This window comes from Tupaia chinensis, unplaced genomic scaffold (assembly GCF_000334495.1).
Source record: "Tupaia chinensis unplaced genomic scaffold, TupChi_1.0 Scaffold000074_1, whole genome shotgun sequence".
NCBI classification, from domain to species: Eukaryota; Metazoa; Chordata; class Mammalia; order Scandentia; family Tupaiidae; genus Tupaia; species Tupaia belangeri.
In genome coordinates this window covers 95,094-106,815 of record NW_006159534.1, presented here as the reverse complement: position 1 = coordinate 106,815, position 11,722 = coordinate 95,094, and the positions used below count along the sequence as shown (strand labels likewise).

At 38.1% G+C, this 11,722-nt stretch overlaps 1 protein-coding gene across 1 annotated transcript in view; it reads right to left on the bottom strand.

Annotated features, from left to right (window-relative positions):
• The window catches only part of RASAL2 (RAS protein activator like 2), a gene marked incomplete at its 5' end in the record, with an annotated part of 117,190 nt that overhangs the window by 24,218 nt on the left and 81,250 nt on the right, over positions 1–11,722 (bottom strand). Inside the window, 3 exon segments of the mRNA XM_014583895.2 lie at positions 4,719–5,580; positions 6,628–6,827; positions 9,563–9,764. Coding sequence (XP_014439381.1) covers positions 4,719–5,580; positions 6,628–6,827; positions 9,563–9,764 — 1,264 coding nt within the window.

Here is an 11,722-nt window from a genome sequence, read left to right as displayed (position 1 = left end):
ATTCTGAAAAAAAAAAAAAAAAAAAAGAAAAAGCCTTTATAAAGACACTAGAAAGTAATATTTATTAATCACAAATAGTTCTTGTGTTAGACTAGGAAAAAAAAACCAGATGATTTTACTTCAGAATTTTTTGTTGTAATATACTCCTCATATGAAAAACTATATACTGACAAATATATATATTTGTTCTCAAGTGTGCTGGTCTTATTTCCCAATTAGACTGTCAATCTTTCTTTGTTTTTAAGTTTATTCCTTCCATCACACACACACACACAGACAGTCTCATGCTATGACCTACCTCTAGCCTAAGGCAGGTGTGTATACCTAGTATGTACAGGGACACCTCGGGACAGGAACCTAAGACTCTCCTATGTGGGTTCAGCATGGTGGAGTGTTATGCTGCCGTGGCTAGCCTAGACTGTCAATCTAATGGCAGTATTTCAGAATTCTTTTGAATGGGGCCAGTTAGTAGCATGGTGGTCAAAGCAGCTGGATAACATATGGCTGACTGCATGGTTCGAATCCTGGACCCAGCAGCTTGAAAAACATACTGGGCACGTATGTGTGTGTCCCTCCAACATCCCAAAAGGAGAACAGAGAAGGAATTGCTGCATGGCCTCTCCCCTGTGAGGTGCTTTCTAACTTTCTCTCTCTCCACTGAGTGTATGTGCTCTATAGCAATTTTTAAAAAGTGCACAATAGAGGCTCAATAACTTATTATTCATTTGTTAATACTCTGGATTCTCTTTAGAATTTATTAGTAAGGTATACTTTCTTACTAAGAGGATATTGTTTTTTCTCTAATTTTTTGGAAGTGCATCAAAAACTTGTTCAATCTCCTTCATACGCTAGATAGATAATAGAAATGATCAGGTTGTTGGGAAAGTCATAGGCTATTTTTCTATGTAAAAATGAATCACGACTTTCCAGAAGACCCAATATTATCTAATGTTTATAGTAAAACAAAACTGACAAAAGAGCATGGTAAGTGGTTGAGATCCCATTCTGCCTAGTTATGGTCTTAGGAAGAGAATTTATATCCATTGACTTTCAACAGGATCATAAAAGAAAATGAAGAATGAAAAATAGAAAGGAAAAGAGCAGGGGCTCCAACTAGAACTATCTCTTTTTTGAGATAAAGCTGTACGTGATTCTCTTGGGAAAAATAATAATGCTTTAGGGCAAAAGGGCCTGACACAAGAGTTTCATTGATACTACAATTAGTCATAGCTTGGCTCAGCTGAGGCAATTGAAAACAGGCCAGTTCCCTGTTCCTTACTAGTATTTACTAGATATAAACAGACTTGTTGGTCATAGTCTGAAATAGTTAGATTTACATAAATGAGCAACAGTTCTGCTATCCACAGCAAAGAAAGGACTGACTGAATTAATAAGTAAACACTGAGAGTTCTTTAAGAGTTTGGTTAGAAGAGGGCTCAATAAATCCTAATGTGAAAACTGTAGCATTATAAGGATAGGCTTAGCAAATACTTATTTTAAAGGCCTTTTCAAATTAGAATTTCTACGATTAGGGAATGTTAACCTAAACAACTCATATAAGTAAATAAATGAAGTATTTTATTTGTATAGACTCTGTGATACAAGTAAAACAAAACAGAAAGGAAAAAGAGAAAAGAGAAATCAAAATAGAGGTAGAAAAGGTTCAAAATATTAAGGGAGTTTTCTAAAAAAAAAAAAAAATCCTTCCTCTGTGAATCGTTTCATTAGGATTTTCTTTCCTTCCTACTCCTTATATGAAGAAGACTGAAGCTGTTAGCTCTGCCAACAATGGCCACTCCTTTGTGCTAACACACAAATGGAATTTGCACAGGACAAAGGCACTGATAATTACAGACGCCTACAGAATAATCCCCACAAAAGAAATCCTCTAGTTTCTGGGAGAGAAGAATTCCCCAACACAATTTGCAATTAAAATATGTAAAGGAATTTGCCTGAAAAATGTGCTGATTATATAGAACTTGAGAGGCTTCATGGGAGATGAAAAATGCAGGCAAGAAAGGGAAAGACGGGCAATAAAAAAAAGTAGCGACATAAGTTTGAGAGAATGAACCATCTGGGTAGAAAAAGCCAATGTAAAAAGTCAGAAACTTGAGCAATCAAAACCCAGTGATTTGTACTTCTACTGACAGGGTGGGAGTACCAGCAAAAGCATAAACAAAAATGAATACTTAAAACTGTGCGAGGGCATCTCATTGTGGCTGTGCCACACTTCATGCCAATACACAGACCTTCCCCAGCTCATTAATGGTTGTGGCAGAAAAACAAATTATTTTTCTATTGGTAGTAACCATTGCCCACCTCCCATTCATCCAGCCAGCCTCCTATGCACTCACAGAAACATGTATTATGTGTTTATGTGACAGGAGTTATATGATTCCACTGGAAAGTGTTATAAATGACAGCTGGCTCCCGATGAGCCACAAAAAGCTGTTTAATTTATAATCTTTATAAATGATTAGCTGAGTCATGGGCTTTTGGAACTGAAGGCTACATGGCACAGGAGGTATGGGTAAGCAGAAATTTTTAAAAAATTCCTAATTTTCCTTTTCTGTTCTGGGTCAGACTTTGGGAAGCAGGTAGAGGGCCCTGGCCCTGTCCTGTACCTCCCTCCCAGCCAATGCTCTTCTACGCTGCCTAAATACCCCCTCCGTGTCCTTGTGCTGCCCAGGCTTCAGGTGACTCTGCTTCCACAAGGTATGCTATCTCTAGCTTTGCTGAACTTTCCTTTCTCTTTCCAGTAACACTTTAATTTTCTGAAAGTTGGTATCAACTAGAAGCTGGAACAAAAGCAACTGCGAGGAAAAAATTTATACTAAGTTGTGAATGCCTGACAGTCTCCAAAAACACATACATCCATATATACAATTTCTACATAAAAGATACAAAACATACATAAAAGATACACACACATAGAGTATACATTTTTCCTTTAAATGAAAAATGCTTATTAAATCAAATAAATTGGCGAAATTTTGGGAAACACAATTAAATAAAAACAACTAAATGCTGAAAAAAAACCTTTTCCTCAGGAAAAATGACCACCTAGGCTGTTCTCCCCAGGAAGTCTGCTTCCAGAAAAGTACTCTAGCCATGCTTTTCATCCCTTCTTTTACTTCTGTATCTAAAGGATCTGTAAATGTTCCAATTGCTAAAAAACAGTAAGTATCAAATTAGTGGCAGTGGCCTTCAATCAGTAGAGGAGAGGAGGAAGCAGTATACACCTACCTGTAAAAATGCAAATACACTACAGAGAAGCTCTGGGATTTACTGCAGCCTCCCTGCCTAGTTAGTTTGCTGCATAAAAGGGTTCATAATAAAACTCTTTTAATCATAATGCTTCCCAGTACTTACAAATTATATTTAGGTTTTAGAAAAATTCAATGACTACAAAGCTTTTTAGAAAAATCTTTTAGATGTCTATGTATATACTCCCAGAGTTATTAGTTCATTTCAAAGGGCAAACTATGTAGTGTTGCCTCAAAATGTGATATATAAGGAAGGAATGATTAAATTCTCAGCAAACCTTTTCACTTGTAAAAAAGTTTTAAAGTTTGGAAATCTTGCATTAAAGTTGGTGTCACACTAGCTCCATGCAAATAGGAATACAAGGGATTTGCAAAGGCGTAGAATACTTGTCAACCACCTGTGTTTCTGTCTTTTTACCCTCTCCTTTAGCTTGCCCCTACAGGTGTTCAGTTGTTTATTTTTCTAGCTATTTCCAGGAAAAGGCTCATGGGATCTGGTATTTCCAGAGGGAGCTGAGGAATGGAGTGGGGAGCAGTTACTTTAACTCTCACCTCTGAATACACAACTTTATTCTGAAGGTTTAAGAAAAAAAATTAATCATTAATTCCCCAAATATAGTAGAGTGACTGGCCTATAGATTTGATAGTATAAGTGTCTAAATACATTCATTCAACATCATAAATCTGTCATAAGTGCAAACTGAAACAACAGCTCTGCTGCCTGAAGAGATGGAAGGGCCCCTGAGTGTTTGTTAGAAAGACTCCTAAGGGTAATGAGTCAAATCGCATTTTGCTGTCTCACCTGGCTAGAAGCCTCCCAAACTTTTGACTTCCTCTTTCCATTTAAAAGTTGCAAGGAAAATATTTTTAAGTGGAAACTTTGTTAGCAATTGGATTTCTTAATGATTTATTATTTTTGAAAAAGTTTACTTTTTTATTTCTTCCATGAGAGAGGGAGACAGAGAGAGAAACCTCCAATAAGGTCTTCATGCCATGCTACATCTCCAGCCTTAGCCAGCCAGGACCACAGGCAATTGTGTGAGTGTGCCCTGATGTGTATAGAGAGATTTCAGGATGTGAACCCAGGACCTTCCCTGTAGATTCAGTGTCATGGAGTGCCTTGCTACTGCAGCTGGTTAAAGAGTTCTAGTTGGTTTTTTTTTTTTTTTTAATTTATTTATTTCTACCTGAGAGAGAGAGAGAGACGGATAGATAGTGGGACACTCCCCAAAGGATCTTCACACTAGGATCCCCAGTTTCCACCTGTGTAGGTCACACACACATGTCCAGCATGCCAGGGAGGTCCTGGGATGTGAACCCAGGACTGTTCGTGCATGGGTCCAGTTGTGTTTACCACTATGTTACCACCTGGCCTCACAGTGATTTATATGTGAAGAACTAGGGCAATAGCCAGAGCAAGTAGAAGCCAGCCCCACTGGCACTCATGCCTACCTGCTGTGTCTGTTGTCTCTGGATTGCTCTCACTTTGGGAACAGGGCTTTCTCTGGAGGAAGAAGACTGCTGCCGGGATCGGCTCCCATTCTGCACTGGTTCAGCCACCAGGGCTGCCGATGCCACTGACATGCTCCCGGTACTGCGCAAGGAAGCACTGTGTGGCAGGGATGGCGGGGCTTTGGCTCGGGCACCTAACCCAGTAGGGTCCATCTTTCGGATCTGGGCCTGCCCAGTACTATTCTGTCGTGGCAGAGCGAGAGGTATGTGTCGGTCTGGCACTGTGTGCCGCCTGGAGAAGTCCTCACTCTGAGTGCTACGTTTGGTGAAGTCCTCCATGCTGCTATTGCTGGGTCCGCTGAGTTTGAAATCTTCACTGTTACTTTGGCTTCTGGAACTGGCAGTGCTTAGGTTCTCCAAACTGGAATCCACAGAGGCCTTTGGCATTGCTGGAATTGGATTATTGAGGTGATAGACGGGGTTCTGGAATGACAAGGGTTGGAGATTGCCTGGCTGGTTCAAGGCAGGATGCAGGGGCCTTCTCACTTGTGGTGCACTCTGGGGTGTGCTCTGGGTTTCCCGTAGTTGTTTGATGCTGGCCACCTGGGTTATGGAGAGCTGGCTTCCGGTCAGGCGCAGAGGCACGTCCAGCACGACAGAGGCATGCTCCACGTGGGCAGCATGAGTGTCCTGAAGGTCCATGAGGGAGATGCTCCGACCATTGGGAAGGCTACTTTCCTTTTCATCCTTTTCAGAATAAGTCATGCTCTGGGAGGAGGCTTGCTGAACCAGCAATAATGTTTTCCCCCGGAAATAGCTGTCTGTGTTGTCCTGGCTTGGAGATTTTAGCTTATGCAAATCACTGTGGGAAAGGAATGGCCCTTAGTTACTTGTGAGGCAAATTCAACATAGTTAATATCCATCAATTCAAGCATATGAACTCTTCTGAAGGTTCACAGGCCCAATGTGGATGCTTACATTTCTTTAAAAACTCAAGACTTCATCATTACAATTCTTAGAATAAAATCCAGCATTGTTAGTATTCCCTCATATGTGGCGAGTAACACTGTGCATCTCACCCCATCAATGTTTTCAGATCTTACTAGAATTTCAATAATTTCCTAGCTTTATTATTTTTGTTTTTAAGTTTTGCTAAAGGGTGCATGCACTTTCCAGAGGGAAAGAAAAGTGAGAAATCACCCCTTACGGGGTGGCCATGCAGCTATCCCTTCTATTCCATTCTCCTCTTAGGATTCTGGGCATGCATGCACACATACCTAGCATGTTTTTTAAGGTCTGGGACTTAAACCAAGGAGTTGGCTGTGTAGGACCCAGAGCCTTAACCATCACACCACCTGCTGGTACCCTAGCTTGGTTTTAAACCCTCCCAAAATATTCCAATTCTTATTTAATTAGTTCTGTCTAAATCTTCAAGAGAAGCTCTGAGTACACAATCAAAAGGTCTCTTCTAAAAGCACAAATCTTGTCAATCCAGAAAACAAAACCTAAGTATTTAGGAAAAACATAAATAAAATATAGGATCCACCTGTCCAGCTGACACAGCAAGCTATAAAATGGTTTTAACTGAGAGTATCTAGAGTTTCAAGTGCTGCAATATATGAAAACATCAATTTCACAATTTCACATAATTTTTGTAGTCTTCCATTAAGTAGGACATAGATTTTTTTTATGCAATAGCTGAATATAACCATATCATTCTAGAAATTAAGTTATTTTAGGTCTTGTGCATTATTATGACAAACAATTGGATTTATCTCAGGTCAGAAGATTCTTTTCAATTGCTCATTGACTTTAAAGTTGTAAATTTGGCAAATGAGTTAAATAGATTTCTGTCAAAGTTAAATGTTCTCTCTCTCTGAGATCATAATTTAAGCCATCTCTTTCATACCTGTCAATGGGGTCTTCAAATATTTTCTGCAGTCCAGAGGAGAGACTTCCACTGACATTTGGACTGGAGTTATGCTCAGTGAAGCGTCTCAGTTGCTGTTGTATTGGCGTAGGATTAGTCAGAGACTTGGTAATATCAGCAAGAACACGGGGGAGAGGCCCCAATTTTGCCACGGTTGCCTGTAGGAAGGAATTTTCACCCTAATTGGATAATAAGCATTGTGACATCCACCACAGATTGTTTTTGGGACAACGATGCCCATTGATGGAGGGGTGTAGGTTGGAGGGATGGGTAGGTGCATATGGGAGTGGCAGGTTCATAATGCATTGTTATGGAGCAGCGGAACCATGGCGTCGAGATGAATGGAGGAGGCGAAACAAGGTGCAGCAGACATTGAGAAAAGAAAGGAAATAGAAATTAGGGTTATGCAAATAAAAATTTTAAAACATGCTCAAAACAACCAAACTATTGCCATTCCAACTAAAACGGCATGCAAAGCATACAAAATCTTTGGGAGGGGGATCCAGGCTGGGGAGGGGAAGGGAAGAACCAAACACCTTCTAACCAAAAGGAAGGAACTTCAAGACCAGAGGATCGACTAGTGTGATGAAAATTCCAAAGATAAAGGATCATATCAGAAAAGAAATGCATGCCAACATACAAGAGGGTACGGCATGCAGGGATACAGAGCACTGCAGGGCACACAGTGGATACTGCCATCCACTATCCCAGACAACCTTAGGAACCCTGACCCATTGTGAACTAAGTTTCCATAGGAAAAAAGATTTTTTTTTTGAATAGCAAAATTATGAAAACTCTCCTTAGGATTTATCTAGATATACTTCTGATTCCCAGGACCAAACAGAGACTACAAAGGAGAAAGTGTGTTTACACAGCAAAGCCTGTTAAAAAGACCATGACCCTGAGTAAGGTAGATAAGATGACTGCATCTTACGGATGGATGCAGTTAATTACAAAGAATAACTTTTTAGTACTTCCTTTATCGATAGCAATCATTTTGTTCTTTAGGGAATTCTTATTCTTATGGGGTCAGAAGGGATCCCTCGACTGTTCAGTAGCTTTACATGGCTGCCTTCTGATAGCTGTCATTTCAACAATCAATAGTCTCTACTACTGTACTCAAACGAGCTAGACTCACATTAGAGGAATTTAGCTTCCTGAATAGCTGCAACTTACAATCTAGCTACCATTTCTAAAAGTGAGGAAGGGATTCTTGAGAATAAGAAACAATTTGTTGTTTTACAAACGGTTTAAACAGGGGAGCGCATACTACCACTAATGTTTTCTCAGAAAGTGGTTTTTGTTAATAGGTTTTATTTTCCTCCAAATTTTATTGGTGCAGCAGTTATATGGATAATAGAAAGGTGGAGGAAAACAAACAAATCCTCACCACGGAAAATAACTTTGTCTTTTATGCTAAAATGCCACCACACATATTTATAATAAGGTAGTCAAACAAAACCTGTAGCAAACAAAAACATCAATAAAGAATTATTGTGATACACCTAGCCAAAGCCTATTAGATTATCACAAAATCTATTCCTTTTTTAAAATTTCAGAAAGAAGAAATTAGCATAGTATATACATTTGCTTATTAATATAATAAAATTCTTAAAGTCAGAAAATAAAGGATTCAAAATGATAATTATTTTTTGTATTATTTCCTTTTGTATTCCTAATTCATATTTGTAGAGAAAGATAACATCAGGATTTTCAAATTTCATGGGACTCTAATCACTAATAATTTTATCAAATTCTCTAAAGTTACTTAGACATGATAAACTCAGTATTTTCGTACATCTGTACTTGGTTAGAAATTACTATGAAGTTTCATGTTATCCTTTTATATTTGAATATGGCTGAATAATATTTGATATTAGTTTCTAGGCAAGTTTTCATATATGTACTAAATATGTATAGTATATATAGTATATATATACACACACTATATATATATATTATATATATATACATATATGCATACACATACATATATATATAAATAAATATTTTAAAAGTTTATTTTTATCTTTATCTGCACATAATTTGTATGTATTTCTACACATCTCTGTTTTCTGGTCCAGAACGACTCACAACAAACAACTTTGCAATAAAATTTAAAAAAAAAAACAAACACTGTTTTCTCAGGTCTATAGAGGATAAGGAGATAATTCTAGGGATATAAAGTCAGATGGCAGTTTGGAGCCCTACACTTTAATATGAGGGGATTTTCTAACTGGAAGATATATTATTATTTTGAAGACGTATCATTATATATGAGGATGGGAAATAATTTGTTATAATAAATGGACCTTTAAGATTCTCAAACACAAGAGTTAGAAAATTGTGAATATCCAATGCATGGGCCAGTAAAGTAGTAAATTTATAGGCTGATGATAGAGATTTTTTTTTTCTGAGTCATCAAAGGATGTTCTGATTAATAAAACTTAAGGGTAGGAGAGATTTTTTAGGACTAAAGGAATAAGAGGTGATCCAAATAACCACGGCCAAATCCACCCTGTTCCCAGATATTCAGAGACACGAGGGTCTTCTCAGGCCTTTTTAACCATGATAAGTGGCAGTTAAAGTTCAGTGCTGTAAGGGCCTAGCAAAGTTACTGTTGATGATATTATTATATATATACATATATGCATTTTGAAAAATATACTCCATTAGTTCAGGTAATTATTTAAAAAGTACATAGAAATAATTTCATGGCTTTCTAGAACTTCAAGGTTATAGATCATGTATTTTACTGAGAAGTGATAATAATTTATTCCTAGACTTCTAGAGCAAAAGGTAACATTCAACAAGCAGAAATGGTGAATGCTACCACTCTGTGGAGACTCTCGAGAATTCGGGTACATTAAAGTTCTCTGTCTGCACTCTCCCATGACCCTCCAGCCTACTTTACCTTATCAAGCTGGGAAACTACTTCCCACAGTAAGGAATGCAGAACTGAAAGTTCTCGGCCCAGATCTATGTAACCATCGAAACCTGGGGTGTTTGAGATGGTATCTGGATTAGAGATCTCCAAAAGAAAGCGTTTCATTCCACCCCATTCATGTTCTAAAAAATCATTCATGAATGCCATGTATTCTTCTTTGTTACCAAACCTAGAAAAAAGTAGAAGGTGAGAAAATGAGAAAGAACATATTCAGAAAAAGAGATATTTTGAGATATTTTGAGTTGACTTTATACAGAGCCATATATTTTAAATCTTGTGCAGGTAATGACTAATTGTGTTTATTATCTGTGCCAAATGATAAAACATGCTTTCTTAAAATCACATTAATACACAAAAACATGTTAATAGTTTTCTACTGTCTACTGGGTAAAGGTGAAACTCTTTTTTTCTCCCCTCTGGCATTTAAACCTCTGTAATAAGGCCTCACTCACCTAACCCATGCTTACCATCATGAACTTTCCACACTGCTAATTTCTTCTAAGGGTCCAAAATACATTATACTCTTTTTCTTCTCCGAGCTTTGCCCCTGCCATTTCTATTAGACAAGAACCTCTCTCTTTTTCCTATCTAGATTCTAACTATCATCATTTAAGTCCATAACCTGTTCCAAAATAATTAGAAATAATTTGCATCACAATTAGCTCAAAGATAGGTAAAAGAGGTATATTTCTGCATTGGCTTATAGAAAGGGTATATATTAAAATGGTGTACTTCTACACTTGATCTTAGCCAAAAGACCGAGTAGTGATTAAAAAACTAGCATACTTCTAAAAAGCTACTCTCTTTACAAGAAAACATGTGTCACTGCAGTTCATTGAATTTTTTTCCTTCAATGCATTGCTGATAGAAACTTATCTTTAAGCCTTACTACTGAATAAATCTGCGATCAATTTTGGAAGTAAAAATTCCTTCTCTGTTATTTTGTAAATAAACTGTTTTTTAATTGCCAAGAGGGTATGTGTGCTCACTGAGAGGAGAGGGAGAAGGGGGACAGAGGGACAACCTGCAATGGGGCATGGTCATACAATAATTTCTCCTCAATTTTTTGCTGGGGACAGAATTTGAACTAGGTTGGCCATGAGGTATCTGGCTTCTTTAACCACTAGGCTATGACCCCTTCTTTTCTAAAAATTATAAAATCAGTATAAACTTATTGAAGAAAAATCTGAAGAAATATTTGAAAACAAGGACAGGTAGAAAGGAAAAAAAAATGAGTGTACCCATTCAGCTACCCAAGTATATCTGTCATTTATATTTGAGTGCATTTCCTCTCCAACTTTCTCAGAACTTTCTTTAGAAAAATGTTAACTTATAGAAATGTTGACAGAATATATAAGTATACCCAAATGCCTTTCATCTATATTAACTGTTAGCAGTTCGTCAAGTTTGCTTTCACTTTCTCTTTATATATACACATATTTTTTTTTTTTTGAGAGATTTTCACTGTAGGGCGCGTGCGCTCGCCAGACAGACAGAGAGAGACATAGAGACAGAAAGCGAGAAATCACCCCCCAGGGGGGATGGTCACGCCGCAATCCCTTCTCCTCCATTCTCCTCTCGGGATCTTGGGCACGCACGCACATGTGCCCGGCGTGAGTTTTAAGCCACCGGGTCCGGGACACGAACCGCGGTCGACTACGTGGGAGTCCAGCGACATAGCCATTATGCTAACTGCTGGTTCCCTATATATACACATATTTTTTTGAACCATGTATTTAACTTTGTTTTATTTATTTATTTAATTTGACCAGAGCGGGACAGAGTAGGGGATGTGAGGAGTGAGAAAGTAAGCCACCAAGTCTGGGACTTGAACCGCGGTCAGCCATGTGGGAGTCCAGCACCCTTAACCACCATGTCACCTGCCGACCCCTGTACTGAACATTTAAATGGGAATTATTCGTTAGATGACCTGAATTGGTTTCCTTAAATTGGTTTTTGGTTTGATATACAGAAGATATTGTGCACTCACATATATTTTATACTATAATCCTGTGGCGGTTATACAATTATAAACATTTGTTACAGTGCATCTAATTGTACTCTTAAAATTGGTGAATTTTGGGACCAGCAGTTAGCGTAATGGCTATGTCGCTGGACTCCCATGTG